General features: G+C 38.0%; 1 protein-coding gene across 1 annotated transcript; it reads left to right on the forward strand.

Moving 5' to 3' along the window:
• Positions 1–632: 632 nt before the first annotated feature.
• FGF5 (fibroblast growth factor 5) lies at positions 633–19800 on the forward strand (the record flags this gene model as incomplete). Its single annotated transcript, XM_082837913.1, has 3 exons — positions 633–993; positions 8755–8858; positions 19453–19800. The coding sequence occupies 3 exons, from the start codon at positions 633–635 to the stop codon at positions 19798–19800; spliced, it is 813 nt and encodes a 270-aa protein (XP_082694039.1).
• Positions 19801–20116: the final 316 nt, after the last annotated feature.

The raw sequence follows: 20116 nt of genomic DNA on the forward strand, positions 1-20116 counted from the left end.
TGGGCAAAGGGAAGGGAACCTGGAAACTGTCCTGGGTAGGCGAGAGCGCATTGCTGGGACGCAAGCCTGCGGCAGAGGTGCGAGAGACGAGAACTCACTCCCACGTTTCACCCTCCCATTCCCGTGACTGCCCCAGGAGGACTCCAGGGCTCGCGGGGAGCTGAGTTCCGCGCAGCGTTGGCTCGAGTGGAGGGTGGCCGTGTGGGGCGTGAGAAGTGCTGGGGTGCGTGGCCTCGGTGTGCGCGCGCCCAGCGTCGGGGCGCAGCTTCTCTCCGCCTGGCTTCTCCTCCCACTCACCCTCTCCCGTCTCCTCCCTCCTCCACACCCCCGCCCCCGGGACGGCGAGGCTTCCTCCCCGCACCGGCCGGAGAGTACACAAAGCGGCGGGTGAGGGGAAGCCTCGCAGGCGTGCACCGAGCAGTGAGATCACTGGCGTTATAAATATCCCAGTGCCAGCGCCGAGATCCGTTCGGGTGGCCTCTCTCTCTCTCCCCCTCTCCCTCTCTCTTCCCCGAGGCTATGTCCACCCGGTGCGGCGAGGGGGGCAGCGCCAGAGGCACACAGCCGCGCGCGGGCTACAGAGCCCAGAACCAGCCCTGCAAAATGCACTTAGGACCCCCGCGGCTGGAAGAATGAGCTTGTCCTTCCTCCTCCTGCTCTTCCTCAGTCACCTGATCCTCAGCGCCTGGGCTCAAGGGGAGGAGCGCCTCGCACCCAAAGGGCAACCCGGACAGGCTGCCACCGGTAGGAACCCCGGAGAAGCCAGCAGCAGCCGGAGCAGCAGTAGCACGAAGTCTTCCTCTTCTTCCTCTGTCTCCTCCTCCCCCGGGGCTCCTCTGGGCAGTCAAGGAAATGGCTTGGAGCAGAGCAGTTTCCAGTGGACCTCCTCGGGGCGCCGGACCGGCAGCCTCTACTGCAGAGTGGGCATCGGTTTCCATCTGCAGATCTACCCGGATGGCAAAGTCAATGGCTCCCACGAAGCCAATATGTTAAGTAAGTTGCCTGCTCTCCTACAAAACCTGTCCTAAGCGGGCGGCGGGAGCCTCGGGAGGGGACAGCTGGTGATTCCCTGGTCTGCAAGCCCACCTTCCGGAGCCCCGGCCACTGGGAGGCAGCCGGCCCTCGAAACAGCCGGGCGGGTTGGGTGGAGATGCGTCTACGTGGCGGGCACACACTTTGCCCTCTCGTGAGTACGAGGAATGGCGATTACTGAGGTATAGGCTACCCGGAGGCTGGCGCAGACAGGCACCTTGTTTCCAGTTTGCCCTGGTCCCAAAGAGGAGCTCCAGCCAGTGCCTGGAGAAAAACCAAAAATCTCCTTTCTCCTCGTTTAGCTTCTGTTTACCAGACTCGCATTTTTCACTGGGCATCAAAGCGCACCCCTTTTCCTTGCCCATAACTGAACAGTTTTATTTAGAGTAATCAAATCTCACATACTGCCCCTCACAACGACTACCATAACCCTAAATTAATATTATATATAATGTATGTATACATATGTGTATACGGATATGTCTATTGTAGATACGTACATATTTACACATTATATACATATAGAATATATATGTATATTATACGGGAGACCAGACATTCCCTGTTTGGAAGAAGACAGTGATCTAGAAAACTGGACACGTTTAGAGAGGAAGACGTGATGGACATTAGAATTAATAATTGCGGAGTTGGGTTTAGCACCTTTTAGTATCTTGAAACTATGACCAGACCTTGAGGAAGCGTGGCCTGCCTTTGGTCCCCAAGGACAATTAGGGGAAAGTTCTTTATTTTAGAAGAAATTCAGAGGCGGTTCAATTCGGTACAGGTGAAAATTTTGTAGGTTTTTTTTTAAGCCAAGTTTTAAATTTTCTTTCGGAGTTTAGCTCTCTCTCTTTCCCTCCTTTCTCATCTTCTCCTCCCTTCCATCCCGTCTGAGTTTTCAGACCATCACTGCCATTCCTCTGATTCCTCTCACTGCCCCTCTAGGCAGCAGAGGGGAGAGATGATTTGCGGTTGTATGCGGGACTGGGGAGATCTCTGCGGGCCTTTTCCTCCGTAGGGCCAGATGGTCTTCCAGCCGGGGTTAGTCCAACAGACAGAAGCACAGCCCGGGCCTCAGAGGGACCCAGGGAGAGCGGAAACATGGCCAGGAGATACCGATGCGCACACGGTCACCCGGCTCCGGAGTGTCAGCCTGGTGGCTCCCAGGTGTACTTAACTTTCTCCGTCTCAAACCAACGACCCGACGGGTTTCTTCTTACCCAAGCTCCGGAGGAGCGCGGGCTCCACAGAGGGGCTGGCATCTGGCACCCGCCCCCGACAAGGGTTGGAGGTGTGCACGTCTGTGGGATGGCTGGTCGGCAAGCTTCCTCCGGGGGATTCAGGAGGCTGGAAGTGGAAGAGCTGGCGGTTCGCGCCGGAAGGGGAGCGGGTCCACGCCAGCCTCCTGCCCCTGACTGGTCTTTCGGGCTCTGCCGCTCCAGCTGTCTGTGTTGCACGTGGCGAGGTGGCCTGGAGCAGCAAACACGAGAGGGGCCTTCCCTGTCTGCCCCAGCGAGTCCCAGGCCCTCCCACACACTCCTTAGAGGTGTCTGCTTTTATGTTTCAAGGTTCATTACACTCACTAAGCAACTGACCATCTTCGGTGATAAAAGGCAAGGTCAGTTAGGGCGAAGGGGAATTTCCTGAGATTTAAGGGTAAGCAAGAGTTGTCTCTAGTTCAGTATTTCCATTTGTCCTCATTTTGTCCCACCAAACTCTTTTCCTCCACCAGCCATCAGAGCCCTATTCCTCACTTCTAGTAGTATTTTCCCCTTTCACTTACATGAACACTGTTTCTATTCTGTTCTTCTTGCAGTTTATCCAAAAAATCAGCCTCAACAGAGGATAACTTCTGTGTTCCCAAGGGAACATCCAAACTTAGCCTGTAAGGAGGGCAGATTGGACCCCAGGGGGTAAAAGGATGTGTGGGAGGTGGGTTTCGGTGTGCTAGGGATCTCTGAAAACCAGACTTATTCCCAAGATATTCACCCTCTTCTCTTGGAAGAAACCATAAGAGACAAAGATTTTTGCAGCTTAGGCCTTGTGGAGGGGAAATTGTAGAAAAGGATAGAAAGGAAAATGAGAACAGATCAACAAAGAACACATTCAGCTAAAGAAGACATTGGCCAGTATTTATTTCCAAGGTACATTTTATTTTAACATCCACTTTGAAAGATATCTAACAAAGAACAGACGCAAAACACTGCTTTGTTTCTTAAACAAAACTGAAGTGCCTAAATAAAACTTTCTTAATTTAACGAACACTTTCCTAATTCATTTCAGTTTATAACAGCCTTTCAGAGTTTAGTCTGTGCCTTTCACTTGGCTTGCAATCATTCACTTATTCATTCATCCATTTATTCATGTACCCAACATAGGATACCTAGCTCACCAAGCTTGTTATTTTGATTACTTTGGGGTTAGTTGGGATTTTTTTTTTTCCTTTGCCTTCCATAGGTTTTTCTCACAGAGGAAAGTATAATTTAAGTGTTTAAATCATGGTGATTTTCAGCTTTGCAATGTCTGGAATGTCCAATAATATATCATAAGATTTCGCTATCATAGATCCATGAAGAATTTATGAAATACGTCATGTTTAAAAGGATAGCAAGTAATCTGGAAGTTTAAAATGAATCTCTGTCTTTAAGTAGCTGTGAAAGAGAAACAGGATCTGCTAATTGCAGTTGGTCATATACCTCTTTGTAGATAGCACTTGATGGTTTCCTGATACAAAATGTAAACTCAGGAGTTGTTTATGGAATGTTGGTTAGAGTAGATGAGGAACCATTTGTCCAAGTCTCTCAAGAGAAACTGAGCGAGCTCGGACCATGAGGATCATGGAGAATACATCAGAGTTTTACCTCATCATCTAATTCTATGGTCTGTGAGTTAGCAGTGATAGAAAACTTACATTATTTTATCACAGCTTGCTACTTCTGTAAAGAGTCAAAACTTTGCCATGCCAAACATTCTCACAGGTTCTTTTAAACTCAATAATTTTCTGTAATGTTTGTCAGAAGAAATAAATATATGTTGGAATATATGTTTCACAACTATCTTTTGACATTAAAATTTTTGCAAACTGTGAATATTTTCTAGTTTGGCTATCAGAAGTACACTGACCATAGATTTGAAACATAATTTGTTTAGTTAAGGAATACCACTTAATATATTCCTAGCTTCTCTTATACAGTAGTTATCTCAGGTTTTGAAGACAGGTAAAAGAATCAAGCTCATTGCACATAAACTCTTATTATAAGGAAATACTAGGGAAGGGTGAAGAAAGATGGGCAAGACAAGATAGGTGATAAAATCCCACTACTGAATAGAAACAAAGACTTTGTTTTAATTTCTATGCTTTCAAGTTTAATTCCAAAACAATGCTTCTGTTGGCTTACCTTGGGCCATTGAAGAATAGGCAATCAAGTAATTGTCAATTTAGGGAGCAAAAGCTTAAGGCTATAGCTACACAAAGCCAAATTGTTTACATAAAATATAGAAATTCCAATTATGTATTTTGGCTAAACCAAATCCTCAGTTTTACTAACTTTAAAAAATCTGAATTCACTATCAATTTTGATGTTAATGTACAGTCAACTTTTATATAGTCCCCAAAGCCTAAATAAACCAGAATCTCTATCTTCTGTATGGAAAAACTCAAGTAGGAAATTTCTATGTTGCTAACTTAATCAATGAAGACTACTAAACTGGATATTTCAAGACTCAGATTTGATAAAGACATGGCATATTTGTTGCTGTGTGAGCACAAGTAGAGAAACTTCAGTTTTAAATGATTTTTCTTGGGGCTTCCCTGGTGGTGCAGTGGTTGAGAATCTGCCTGCTAATGCAGAGTACACAGGTTCGAGCCCTGGTCTGGGAGGATCCCACATGTCACGGAGCAACTAGGCCTGTGAGCCACAACTACTGAGCCTGCGCGTCTGGAGCTTGTGCTCCGCAACAAGAGAGGCCGCGATAGTGAGAGGTCCGCACACCGTGATGAAGAGTGGCCCCCGCTTGCCACAACTAGAGAAAGCCCTCGCATAGAAACGAAGACCCAACACAGCAAAAATAAATAAATTAATTAATAAACTCCTACCCCCAACATCTAAAAAAAAAAAGATTTTTCTTTGAGGATTTTTCAGATGGGCTGTTGATAGCTTCTGAATACATGGAATATCTGTATATCTTTCTCATTCACTGAGAAAAGAGAGAAAAAGGAGAAGTCTACATAATTGTATCAACCATCATTGATAGAGTCCTAATGTATTAAAAACTATAGAGGGGACTAAGTAAGAAAATCTATATCCAGAATAATTTTACTTTGTAATGCATACTTATGCTTGTAAGTAAGTGGAGTAAACAGTGTATAATCTGAGAGACACTGAGTTCTTGCATCCTTCAACCTAGATGTCAATCACAAAATTCCACCAAGAGAGAATAACTCCTTCAGTTAAGCACTGTTTTTTTCTTTTGATCCTCTTAAATGTGAACACCCTAGGAAAGATAACACATTGTCGCTTGCACTTTAACTCTCTCCCTGCTCCACTCCCCCAGCAGTAGAGGGCCAAAATAGCAGGAGAGTACTAAGACATGTGTCCATACATGTGTACACATGGGGTGTCCTGAAAAGGAAGAGAGGTAGTGAGAAGGTCAAAGAAACAATCCAATTTAGCAAACATTCATTGACTATCTATGATCTGTGAGACACAGTTGGCCTTCCACAATTTTGCTTAGGGATACCATCTGGGCTTCCACGTGAATTGTAAATTCCCATCAAATTTATTATTACTGAGGAAATTACTGAAATTGAAAAAATAAATCAGTTTTAGAGAAATATTTTCTGGAATTTATGTACGTGTGATTTAATGCACATGGGTTTAAAATACTTAGAATTCTTTAATGAGTTACTGAGATTTGGCATGAAAAATCAATAGGCCTGTGATCTTTTTGGGGAGTGGGAGCAGGAGGTTAAATTGTGGAGCTTGTAGAATCTGCTTCCGTATTCTAGGAAAAAAGACATCATGAAATTGCTGTTGAAATTACTTTGGAAACAATGATCTTAACAAGGTTCCTAATATTACACCATAATTACATTATTTAGGACATCATACCAAAGTTGCCTATTTGAAAAAAAACAATTATTTCATCTAATCTCATCTTTTTTCTTTCCTGCATTCTTCATAATTTTAAATAGAATGATGTATGTAAAAGTATGTTTTTAAGCTTTCAATTAAGTATAATTTTCTTAATATTATAAAATCTTTTCACTCTCAGGCACTATATCATTTTTTATACTGGAACTTACAAGAAAAGAAACCACGTAGTATGTAATAAAATAACACTTTCACATATATTATTTCATCTTCCCCATATTTAAAATTTATTACAATGCAAATTTATATAACAGATACATGCAGAATGTACAGTGTATTGGGAAACAAGTTGAGTCAAAATGGGTCTTTCTTAAAAATAAAATATGTTGTCAGAAACCAATAGTTTACATAAGCAAAGCAGTGCTCCCATTAAAGAAGTATGTACAGAGTCCTTTTGTCTTGACCTCTTAAATGATAGCCTGCAAACATATATGCTTAATGAGAATTTTATCTTTTATGCTACCATGTATATTTTTTCCCCACTAATACACAATAGATTTGCATTTACAAAACCAGGTAATTTTGCAGACAATGGTATAAAAAACCTTTAACAAAGCAGAACCAGGAGTAAATTGGGGGAAACATATGGTCAAGTCTCCTTTTCTACCAACTCCACATTGTCTCTTTTGTGGCTGTCATTCTACACATAGATGATTTCTCATGTTCTCCCTGTCTCATTTTTTAACAGACATTTACACAGTATTCACAATCACATCCCCCATCTCTGAAATATCCAAAATCATTAATGCTGTTTTTCAATATCATTCTGTAATTTTGATAGAAATATAACTTTGTATCAGATGTTCTATTCATGTTTTATTAATAATATTATTACAGCACTACATTGTGTAGTAAATTTATCTTTACAAAGGATTCTGTGTGCTTTGCTACTATTTCATAAAATGATAATGCTTTTAAATCTTTTTTGTGTATGCATCACGGTTAAATAATTTGCATAGCAAAATCTATTGTAAATAGCATTTTGAAAACATTTTGAAGGAAAGCATTTTTTGAGACAGCTTTTTTTTAGGAGTTTCTTCCTAGAAGCAGAAGTAGTTCCTTTCCAAGTTTTTAGATTTTTTGGGGTTTGTTTTAAAGAAATATCCACTAATAAAGTGGTAGCTGCAGTTTTCTTGAGATGTGTTTTATTTACTCTAGGCTAAGAATGCTTATCACAAGATCAATAGTTCCTTCACAAACTTTCTGATTAATTATTTTTAAGAAATCAGGTTAAATAAATAAGCGACAGTATTTGCTACAATTATAGGTATTAGGTCGCATTATTCAACATAAGTGCTCTATAACGATATTCATATATGTGTTTACATGTATTATATATATGTGTATCCACAATACACTGCATTTGGTAAGTTGAATAATTTTATATGTACTTCAAATACTGCAGGGGGAGACTGCTATTTTAAGAAAACCTGGTGATTTTCTCTATTTGTCATAGTCCTATTGACATATTCTAATTAGAATATGTACTCAAAATATTACAGATTGAAATGTTGAGATGTTTTTTCCCTCCTCCCTCCCATCCTTGCTTGCTTCCTTCCTTTCTTCCAGGACAAGTCCTTTTTTAGCTTTAGTGAACCATATTATTTTGTCCTTTTTTTTTTTTGCATTTTGTTGTAGGCAATTAACAAAAAGCTCTATGCTTTTCTTCTGTTCATATAACATTACACACAAGTTTATGGTAAACAGGCAGGAATCCCAATTATATACAAACTATGAGTTTCATCTTCTTAAAATACTCTAAACTGTGGTGTGTGACTCTCTTGACCCAGTGGATGTGGACTTTCAAATTATTAAAGGAGACAGAGGGACATCGACTTGATAATTCTGACTACTAAATGCCAAATATAAACAATAACGTAATAAATACCTCATTAAATTTTTTCCAGAAAAGTCACTCAAAATGCAAGATGTCTCAAACCATAATCCATCAAACACTTCACTGAGCCAATAGTCTCAGATTATTTATATTGCTTTCAATATCTTATGTATACTCTTTAAATGAGCAAGTCACTAAATGATAGAGTGTGATATATATTGATTTATCTATTTGTATTATGATCATTTGAGAAGAGGGATTTCTTTTATGTAAATAAGTATTATTTTCAAGGCTTCCAATGATTTATACTAATCTTGAGTACCATCTTCTGTGCTTTAATATTAAAAGTACTGTATTATCTCTGACAGAAAAACAATGCATGAGAACTGTTTTGTAAAACATTTTAAAAAGTCTTTGCCATTCCTTTAGAACTTGAAAAGATTCTACTGTCAAACATTGATTACTAAAAGTGACTTATCATTTGTAAGGAGAAAAAGAATTACTAATGAAGCACAAATTTTTGAACCTTGAAATTTATCATTTTAAATGAATACTTGAGTGCTAGACCTTTTTATTTCTTTTACATAATAAATGTCGCAAAAAATAAAGATGTTAAATACTTTTTAAAAAATCACAGTGATAAAGAATGGAGACAATCTACGTAGAAATTTAATTCTTCACAATGATATATAGAAGAGTCTGTGTTTTATTGTGGGATTTCTGTCATCCTAGGTATTTTGGAAATATTTGCTGTGTCTCAGGGGATTGTAGGAATACGAGGAGTTTTCAGCAACAAATTTTTAGCGATGTCAAAAAAAGGAAAACTCCATGCAAGTGTAAGTAGAACCACTTTATATTTGTTAAAGGTGTTATAGAGATTTTACATTTGTAAAGTGGAATGAAGTGATTTTCCAAATTGATAGGACAATTTGCCCAGAGAACTTAATGTTTTTTTGTTTTTGTAAAATTATATGTACATTAAACCAAGAGAAATGTATGTGTTTTTGTAAGTAATCATTTAAATATTTTATTTACTTGAGAAGATAATATAGAATCCACAAAAAGTTTTAAGGGTAAGTGTATTTGAAAACAGCATTTTCTAAGTGATTGCCATTATTTATTTCTTAAAAGTGGTTCAAGTGAGGAGAAATATTATGGAAATACTATGTTTTTAATTTACATGTTTATGGTGGTTGTGTGTGTGTGTTCGGTAGATCATGTTCTTAATTTTAAAAGCTACTCATGATGTCAAAAATGGAGTCCAAGTAATGTAACGTATATTCATATTAATAAGTATGGAGGAAAGAAACAAATAGTGAGAAGACTTTGACCTTTAATAGAGAAATTTAATTTGACTCATTTGAGAAATTTTCATCTTGTTTTTTTGTTGCATCAAAAACACTTCTTAAAACTATGAAGACTAGTTTTGCACTCTTAAAAATTTCTTCAGCCCACTTAACACAGTTTGTAATCAATTTACAAATTATAGATTTCTATGCTTTGTTCTGAAAATGTTCATTACTTGGGAAGCATTAAAATGTTTTAAAGATAATAAAATATATTTAGCTTAGTTTTCCTGCTCACAGGTTCTGTTTATTAGTATTAGTAGTATGCACAGCCCTTAAAAGTGATTTATGCTTTTTTTTGTAGTGTACTGAGTTTTGTCATGTTAAATTATTTTAAAAAGCAATTCTTCTTTAAAGCTACTCCTTTAATCCTTATTCATTTTAATTCTTATTAAACAAATTGGAGAAATATCACTTTTCCAGTTTTCAAAGTATATAGGAAGTTTTAACTGAGTGCAATCAATTGGAACTTGCTAATTATGATTTCTTCTTTACAGACCTTTAAAAAATTGAATGAGAATTTCACTTGGTTTAATGTTTAAGACTTTCAATTTTCCTTTCTCTAGCATCTAAATGTGGTTTGTTAATATCTCTTGGAGGAGACAGTAGAATTCAAGCTCTTTCTACAGTTATTTGAGGATTAAATGAGATAATGTATATAAAGCTTGTTAGAACAATATTAAATACCTTGTAAGTACCCAATAAATATTACCTATTATTGAATGATAATTTAAATATATTCTAAATATAATAAACTACTAAAATCTCAGTTTATTAAGATAGATGGGAAATCTTTGTTAACCTCTCTGATCATCCATTACAAGCATTATAACCAGATTTACTTATTTCATCTTCTGAGCTGGTTACTATATTCTAGTAAACCACAATACAGTGTTCATAAAATAATTGCTCTTTGATTTATTACATATCTTAAGGAAAATGTTCTTCATTGCTGTGGAAAAGTAGGACATGCCATTTTATTTTTTAAAAAATATTTGATTTTTAAAAATCCACATACAAAATAAAAAACAATGATCAAATGCATCTACACTGAATAACTTTTCCTCGATGTACTTTAAGGTGGTAAAAGATTGAAACACCTTCAAAATCTAAGCATCATAACAATATGCAATGCCTAAAAAATTCTCTTTTATTGGTTTGCTTGTTTTGGGTGAAAATCTTAATTTTTTAAATATTCTGATTCATGCTTTAGTACATGCAAAAAAATAGACTACCTTGGGGCAGCTTAAGGATAATTGCAACAGAAAGCGAAGTACTACAAATGGATGCCAATTAGAAAGGTCAAACTGAAAGGTTAGGTTACATGATTCCTCTGTCAAATGCAAGTAACAAATTTCCAGAAACTTGACCCAAATGTCTAAGGATGGCTGGCCGAAATAATGCAGATAATGCAAAAACAGCATCTGTTATTCTTTCTCATCTTGGCAGGCTAAAGTTATTTCATGGAATAATGACTTTTAAACAGTACAAAGCAAGCCTTGCTCTTGTCACTCACTGAAGCCCTTTGATATAAAAGTCATTCTGATGACTTTGAGCTGAATTGTAGATAAAAAATTAAGCCCTACGATTATGTGGATTCTTTCTAAACCATTTGTCCAAGCCCACTTTCTCTTAGCATTTATTAGCACTTTTTCTCTAGATGGAAACCTAATTAAATTATAAAGTGATTTATTTTTAAGGAAGTTGAATTTTGAAATAGTATTAATTCTAACCATTATTAGTTTTATGCCAGATGGTTTCTTTCTTCTTTTCAGTTTCTAGTTAAACATGTTGAAAAATTGTTCTTATAGCTAGCTTTAAATATAATTATTTGATTTAGTTTTGGTTTTTACAAAATTTCATCACCACTAAAAATGCTAAAACCCCTTATACTTTTAGGATTAAATGTTGCTTAGGATTAGTGAGTTGCTTTAAATTAATAATTGTGCAGAGGCATTTAAAGAATACCTTTATAATCATTTCAAAAATATATGTATATAAAACCACGTTGTGCATCTTAAACTTAAACAATGTCATATGTCAATTATATCTCAATAAAACTGGAAAAAAATTTAAATAAATAAAGAGTAACTTTAGGGTTTTATTTACAAAGTAAATGTAAACTATAAATCTAAAGTAGTCATATAATTCTGGGGAAAGTAAACCTATAGCATATTGAGAAATACTCATGGATAACAGGAGATTTTTCAACTTCGTTTTTATAGTAACAATCAGACTATTAAAAATTAGCTACTTGGCAGAGGTAAAAGATTTGCATATTTCTTTAAAATCTCTTTCATTCACATTATCTCATTACATAGTTAGGTGAGGAAATAGTCTCAGAGATGTTAAATATTTTCCTAAGTTACCACAGGTAACAATTGATTGAACCAGAATTACATAATTCAAAAATTCTCTCTCCTTTTAAATGCTGTAATACTTGGTAGGGAAAAGTTAGCTTGAAAGAAGGTATTTTGTTTCATTTGGAACTATTTACACTGTTTTCAGCTTTATTTTATAGGAATTATTAATTGCATGTTTTAATAATATTTTTGTATTACGTTTTAAAGAATGAATACTGTGGTTCATCCTTAGAATATTTTTGGTTGCTTCTCTCTCTCTCTCTCTCACTCTCTCTCATTCCAAACCCTTTTGGAGGATCTTTTTTCCCCATCTACTTCTGTGTCTCCTACTTGATTTTAAAGTCTAGAAAGGAGGGGATGTGTGCACCACAAAACTTGTCACACAGTTTTATAAATGTTGGTTATTCAGTGTGAAGATGAGTTGCATAGGGAACCCCTTTTAGGATGTACTTTCAGAACAGAAAGGAGATCTGTTTTGTTCACAGAAACTCTTCATTTAGAAAATGTTTCATTGTCAGTGGACAGGAAGATGTTAAACACTATTATCAGGCCAGAAAGTTTAAACTTACGCAACATATATGCTGATTTCCTTTGTGCGCTAAGTTTGTTAATTTGGTAAGAGAAGTTTTCATTGAACTTCAGCCATCTCAGTGTGCTCTGCTCATGCACTCAGTCCACCTATATACTCATAGTAATCTCCATGCAGCTCTCCTTAAGACCTTGACTGATAGACCTTAAGTAGACAATGCATTTAAATTCCTAGTGTGCAGGGTTTTTTCAGCATTCTTTACAAGGATGAAGGTGTCTGGTCTTCTTCTCGAGATGCCTTGGGAATCACTGAGAGTAAGAGCAGGTAATTGCTTCCCCAAGAGCCATGAGGGTTAGTCAGAGCCTTCACTGTGGCCTGTATCCTCTTTCTCGACTTATTCCCAGACTGAGGTGCTTTGTGGGGCTGAGCACCCTTCTCTTTTGGTCTCTACCTCTGCCTGCCTGTCTGTTTGTGCTCTCTCCTCAGGTTTATTGTCTTTATCCAAAGTTGCATAGGCAGCCTGTCTGGATTTATCTGAGGTGGGTCCAGATGTAAGTGTAGAAGGTCTTGAGCGTGGTGGTGAAGAGCACAGTTCAATTGTGTCATTCTACTTGAGATACACTGTGTCATTCTACTTAATCTTTCTATTCCTTGGTTTTATCAGCTATAAATGGAAGAAAATTAAAGTAAAAATACATGGTGATAGTTGAGCATTTTAAATGAGATAATATGTATAAAACACTTAGAATAGTTCCTGGAAAGTATTCAGCATTTAATGTTAGAACAGATCTTCCTGAATTTGCTCTCAGGCAGCTGTTTGATGATCCTCTATCTCCTCTCAGAATACTTTCTGATTTTGGGGTCAGGCAGCTGTGACCCCCTCAGATATTTAGACCAGCCACAAATCCCATTTATTATTTGCCCCTTTTTTCTTTAGGTCCAAACTCGTCTTGCATACAGTAGCCCCTTTTCTCCTGGGTTTTCCTTTTTCCAAGGAACCTAATTTGAAAGCAAAATTCCCAGGTTCAAGATCTTAGAGGCAAGGATTTCCAATGGTCATAATCTCATAATTTTTTAAGATCCTTCTTGTGCATTGTGGTTTTCCCCGTAAAAAATCTCAAGCTTGAAAAAGGTGGTTATCATGAATTCTTCAGTCTTTTCATTAAGTATGCATGTTCACTTATTGCCTGTTGGGGGAAAAACATTTTAGCTCATTTTAAAGATACAGAAAGAAGCACGTGGTGGAATTCTTTTTGTTTCTCAGGGTTTTAGGGAATCATGTTTGGAAGGAAAGCTAATTGCAGAGTTTACGAAATAGGCATGGAATGTGTGCTTGATCAGCCCTAAGCAAGGACTAGAACAGCCTCCTTTCCTGGTTTTAGAGGGCGCCAGCTGGCTTGCCCGGGGTGAGAGTCTGGACTAGACTTCCTGAGCTGGGGGCAGAGTGAGGATGAGTCCGCAGCCCCTAAAGCTGGGCATGTTTATTGAAAGGGGAAACGGAATCTTGAGTAACGGTTATTATCATCATTAAAAAAATAAGTTATTAAGCACTCCACTCGTGCAGTCAAGACCCTGAGCTCTATAAAGGCCTTGAATAGAAACTTGCCTTGCCCTCTAAGAGCTTTCAATTTACATAGTAAAACTGAATAGCTAGTAATTCAGGCTAAAAAATGAGTTCAGTGTTCTACCTTTGCAGTAAATGTCAGTTTTCTCTTAATTTCACACTATGTAAATCTGGTTAGAGGGCTTATTTTATTGAGGAAATCTGCCTGTGATGAATCGACTTGTAATTTCAGAGATCCATTTCAGCCTAAAGTGAGAGATGGTGTTCTACGTCTTAGATGGTTGGGGGAATGGCACTTGTTTTTCATCAGTATTTTAATATGGAGCAACTGCAGGGCAGGTAGGACTATATAGAAACCTAGGAGATGCCTTGGGTTTGTACAGTGTTACTGAAAGAGTTTGAATCTAGGAATCAGTAGGTGAGATTTAAGTCACAGGCCTACCCTGGCACGTGATAAATGTGGGGCTTTAGACGAATTCTTTTCTTTACTCTTCTGTCTGGAAAATCAGGTAATAGCATCCTAATAGTCATGGAGTTATATCAAGAATGAAATAATATATGTAAAACACCTGGCACATGGTAGCCCTCAATAGCCCTGCTTTTTTGAGCTATTAAGAGCATCAGACAGTGAACTATCTTATACCATGTTTCTACAAGTGTGGTTCTCACCTCACCTGCATCAAGATCACACAGGATGCTGGTTAATGATGTGATTCCAGGGTCTCAGCTCAGACTTACTAAAACAATCTCTGGAGATAGGGCCTTGGGAATCTGCATTTTGACCTGGCTCCCTGAGTAATTTGAAGTCAAATTCAAGAGGTTCAGAGGAGGAGAAATCATGTGGCTAGCATTCTTCATTACCTTACCTCAGGTTGATTTAAATCCAACTTGTATATTCCCTTGGTTGCATGAAGAACTGAGACACAGAATGGCCAGATACCTAGTGCCAAGCAGGAAGTATGACCATGCTCTGGAGATGGTCATACATCAACTGACCCATATGAGCCTTGTGAAGTAAAGAGAAAGAGGCAGCTCCTGTACATGCATGCTGCCCTGTTCTGGGGTTCTCTGCTTGGGAGCAGTTGGAGCAGGGTCTAGCTTTCAGCCTTCACTCACCACCAAAGGTGGGTGCTTTTGTGCTGGGCACATCCTACACAGCCATACAAAACAGCCTGGGCTTAGGGGACCTGACCCGGGCAGTCCCATTGGTGAGACTAGGGGTGGGAACCAAAATGCATTGAAAGGAGGCAGGGGAACAAGAAGTGTAGGGATGCAGGCAGCAAGAAAACTTTGCTTAGAGCACAGTCTGGTCTTTAATTGTTTTCATTACAGTCTATAATAATAGTTTAATTATTTAATAACATTATATAGTCTATAATAGCATTTTAGTTACTTATATTTAATTATTTCTTAACTTTATAAAGCTTTTCAAGAGAAAAAGGCAAATCAAAGAAAACAAAGTGCAATAAAGAAGTAAAATTGATTAAATGATTAAATACTCTGCAGACTCCAGGGTTTGTACTACTGTTAGTCCAAGTTCAATCCTCTTTATATACCTCTTTCATACAATGCGTATTTACTTCTTCAGTCACACGTAATGAGAATCGGGACTTGTAGGCATAGCCTCAATGCATTTGCTACAATATTCTCAATCATCATAGAGCACGTTTACTAAGGAACAAATCTATGTTAAGAGGTTTTAGAAAGTTTTTAAAAATATCATTTCAGAAAGAATTCTCTGGTTTAATTGACCTTCAGATTTTAATTAAGCAGAATTGGTCTTTTCTGGAATATCACAGTCAAAGTTCTACTTTCTTTGAACTGAATTTGACCTTTCTTTTAAATATTCACTGTGTGCCCTCATCACACGAGGAGATGAGTAGAATCAAGGTAAAGTATCCTCCTAAGCCCAAAATTCTTGTTTTATTTAATAGCCCTATATTGCCCCACCTCTGAGTAATTTGCATTTGCATATTCAAGCAAAAGTAGTTTAATTTAATTTTCATCTGTTTTTTTCAGTTAAGACTCCTTTAAATTACGTAGAAATCAGCCAGTTTAAACTTGATAGTTTTGCAATTATGTCTTGTTGACTATAACTTATTTTTACACTTGCAAGATCAAGGAGAAATTAGAGAGAAAAACATAGATAATTTAAGTCAACAAAGAACATGGGCAGGACCATGGCTATATTGTTTTTCATTGTGACAACCAGCACAGTGTCTAGCATGTGATATACAGTCGATAAATATCTGTGGAATGAATCCACAAAAAGCTGAGTTTGAAACAAAGATAGGGGCTCTTCACGAACATTTTAATGAATGCGTTTGTTGTAGTGGCTGATGGTGGTAAGGTGGAAGTTATGGGGGTCCTGATTTCAATAGCTTATTTGAAATTAGATTTACCTCTCTACTTCACAGCTGAACTGTAGATAAAGTCTTTACATCCCCTTCCCATTTTCTAGGGAAATAATCCAGTTCTATTGTTTTAAAAGTATATATATTGCTAAATCACTTTTTATAATTCAAAGGAGATTTCAAAAATTAAAAGTAACCTGGAAAGTTTATTATCTAAAATTGTGTAATGGTAAATGGTAAATATATTTAAATGGCTCTGCTGCTTGGTGACTCTGTTGTGAAGATGCCTCATACGTAACATTAGGGACAGAGATGAACTGCTTAACGTCGCCGTGTTGTCTGAACAGGGCCGGGAATACTGACGGGGACAGTCCATCCCTCCAGAAGAAACCAGATCTCCTGATGAAAAACTCACTATGTTTGTTTCAAATGGTTTTGTTCCATCATAGCTGGAAGAATTTTTCAGACAAAATATTAAATTAGAAGTCAATTAAGAAATCCAAAACAGTCTGACTGCCTTCACTCCTGTTTTAATGTGGGGTTTGGAATGGCTGAGGGCCAGCAAGTAATGTGGGTCCTCAGAATTCTGAACATCCCTACCCCATGTGACAGTTAGGTGACCCTCGAAAAATCTAGAGCCTGAACAGCCATCCTCTTTAAGTCTTCTCTTAAGAAAGAACTTAGAACATGAACCTTGAGGGGGAAAGAGAAAGTTTTCAGATGGAATAATTTTCGGGGGTGGCATCGGTAGGTTTTCACCCCATGAAAGACAGTAAGATGGAATTGCTATAGGTTAATATACCGTGTGTGTGTGTGTATGTGTGCATGCACACGCATGTGTGTCTGTTGGCCACATCAATTAAAAAAGGCATGTTCCTTCTTTATTTTTTTTTGACACCATTAAGGAAAAAATAAGGTTAAATTATGCAGTACACTTAAAAAAATCTAACTGTCAAAATTGAATAAAGCAATCACTGCTATCTTTATTTCAGGAAAATGATTTTTTGTGTGTGAAACAAGGGTAGAAGTCAGGTCTATAATGTATTATACATTAAAAATGTTATTCAAATAAATTTTAAGAAAAAAATCTGAGGCAGGGTAAATATACCTGCTACCGTTTTTAGTGAAATCTCCCACACCTTTCTAAAATGCTTGGTCTTTTCTGTAGCAGAAAATATTCCAGATGGTTATAGCTTTTATTTTAAAGTAAAACTTTGGGATTATCTAATTGAATGGGAGAGCATTGAAGTCCTTTCAAGAGCTAAGCAGACAAATCTATGTTTGACTTGTAAGAAAGACTTTTTAATTTAAAAAAAATATAAGGAACAATAAATGTGTGCTCTTCTAAAGGAATGGCAACATAGCACCCTTGTCCTGGTCATGGGCTTGTAGGTTATGATGGGATGAGAGAAAGCCATTGGCAGTGGTTCTTTAAAATAGCGGCTTACAGCCTGCTAGAGACCCAGTCCAGGGTATATAGCTTCATAGCCTCCAAATAAAGAGCTGTATTGATTGAACTACACTCGAATGTAAATAACCTGGATAGACTATCGTACATAAGATAAATGTGCTGCTGGAAATACTCTGAAACTGGTTGTCTTCTGATATTGTCAGTACCCTGCACAACTCAAAAATTCCATGTGGCCATCAACAGTAGTTCTGTGTAAACTGCCTTGCAATGTTCAGACTTCTATATTACAGCATTGGGGTCTGTATTGCAGAAGAAAATTTGGCATTATTAGAAAAGCAAGGGAATTAAAGGACTTTTAATTCCACGTTAGAACCTCTTGGTTTGATATAGAAAGAATCATATCTCTGTGTGTGTGTGTGTGTGTGTGTGTGTGTGTGTGTGTGTGTGTGTGTGTATGTGTAGTGTTCTTATATAGGAGTCAAGATATTTGGTATTTCTAAGCCCAGAACGTTTATACAAATGGTGTTCCCTGAAATTGTGAAACATGTTGGTCTAGTCCAGGTTAGGGATTTGAATTCTTTGGGGGCTATGGAATCTTGTATTTGATAAAAGCTCCAGATCCTTTCCTTAGAAAAATATTTTGATTCTTACAATAGCCCTACAGTTGCAAGGATTGTGGATAAAGAGCCTAAAGCTGAGAACTCAACTGGCAGGATTGGCATTTGATTGCATGTCTGTCTGACACATTCTCACTTGCTTCCCCTATACTGCGGTCATTCAATTTCCTCAATACGGCAAACTCAGCCTTTTCAGAGCTTGTTGTGGCCTGCTTTGTCGTCCTCATCTCTTCTTCCTTTCTCCATGTGTCCTGAGTGGAAATCACACTGAACTACTTATAGTGCTGTCCTGCTGACCTGTGAACACACCAGTTCTGCTCCCTGAAATCCTTTCTCACGTCACCTGCCTTGCTCACACCTTGTTGGACTTGAAGACTCAGCTCAGAAGTCAGCTTTTCTAGGAAGACTTCCTGCCCTCTTCCCTGCTACCTCCATCCTCTCAGATGCCCTTCCTCTACGCTATCATTGTATCCTCTGCATACCGCTGTCATAATTCCATTTATCAAGCTGCATCGTGATGGATGTCTACTTCTTTGCTTAATCCACTGTTTCTGTGAGCATTTCAAGGGCAGAGTTGTGTGTGTGTGTGTGTGTGTGTGTGTGTGTGTGAGTGTGGAGAGAGATCTGGCTGAAGTATTGTTAGTGACTCCAAAGGTAATTTTTTTCTTCCTGCCATCAAATATACTCTCCTGTCTCACTGTGTGAAGATACATTCTTTCCTAAAGAACTCTAACATATGCAATATTAATAGGGCCATATGCTACCCCTTTCTCAGCACCATGAAGCATGCTGATAAGATTGAAAACTGTATTCTTGTTTCAAAGGATAATATGACCCCATTCCTCTGAATAATATAGTACTATTTATTTTCTTGATGGCTTAAGAGGGGGAAAAATCTTATAAGTTAACTTTTTAACTAAAAATTTCAAAGTAATTAGAAAGAGTAATAGAATTTAAATATACGAGTTCCTGTTATCACTTTTATATACATTGATATTATTTCACGATTGTACATAATAAACAGAAATCAGCATTACAAAGATGAATAAAGTAGGAATATAGAAACGAAAATAGTAATTTTAAAGCAACTCTAAAAGAAGCAAATGTGTCTTTATAAAAGAGAATGGAGTAGGAGGGCAGGGGTCAATGGAATTCTTGTTTTTTCTTTACAGTAAAAGACCTCATTTTATTACATGCTGAAAATATTATCACTACTTGAATTTCCTCTTCTTCTTTTATTCCCTAGGCCAAATTTACAGATGACTGCAAGTTCAGGGAGCGATTTCAAGAAAACAGCTATAATACCTATGCCTCAGCAATACACCGAACTGAAAAAACGGGGCGGGAGTGGTACGTGGCCCTGAACAAGAGAGGGAAAGCTAAACGGGGCTGCAGCCCCCGTGTTAAACCTCAGCACATCTCTACCCACTTTCTGCCAAGATTCAAGCAATCAGAGCAGCCAGAACTTTCTTTCACAGTTACTGTTCCTGAAAAGAAAAAGCCACCTAATCCCATCAAGCCAAAGGTTCCCCTCTCCGCACCTCGGAGAAGTCCCAACACAGTGAAATACAGACTCAAGTTTCGCTTTGGATAATATTCATCTTGGCCTTGTGAGAAACCATGCCTTCCCTTCAGGAGTTTCTGTAGGTGTCTTTGTGCTCTGAAGACAACTTTTTGGACACAGCTTCAGTTACACTACACTGTACTGGAGTCAGGACATTTGTTTCAGTTTGGCTGAAACAAAAATGTCTCCTGATAGGAACTAAACTGGAATTCTTTGTACCAATACAGGGAGCTCACTGCTTTAGTTCAGTATGACATAAAGCCTTTTGCTTTATGCTTGGTGCATACTGGGACTCTGTTTCCAGAAAGTTAAATGGTGGGGATTATGTATTTTTCTGACTTTTACA

This window comes from Leucopleurus acutus, assembly GCF_964270905.1.
Source record: "Leucopleurus acutus genome assembly, chromosome: 4".
Taxonomy (NCBI): Eukaryota; Metazoa; Chordata; class Mammalia; order Artiodactyla; family Delphinidae; genus Leucopleurus; species Leucopleurus acutus.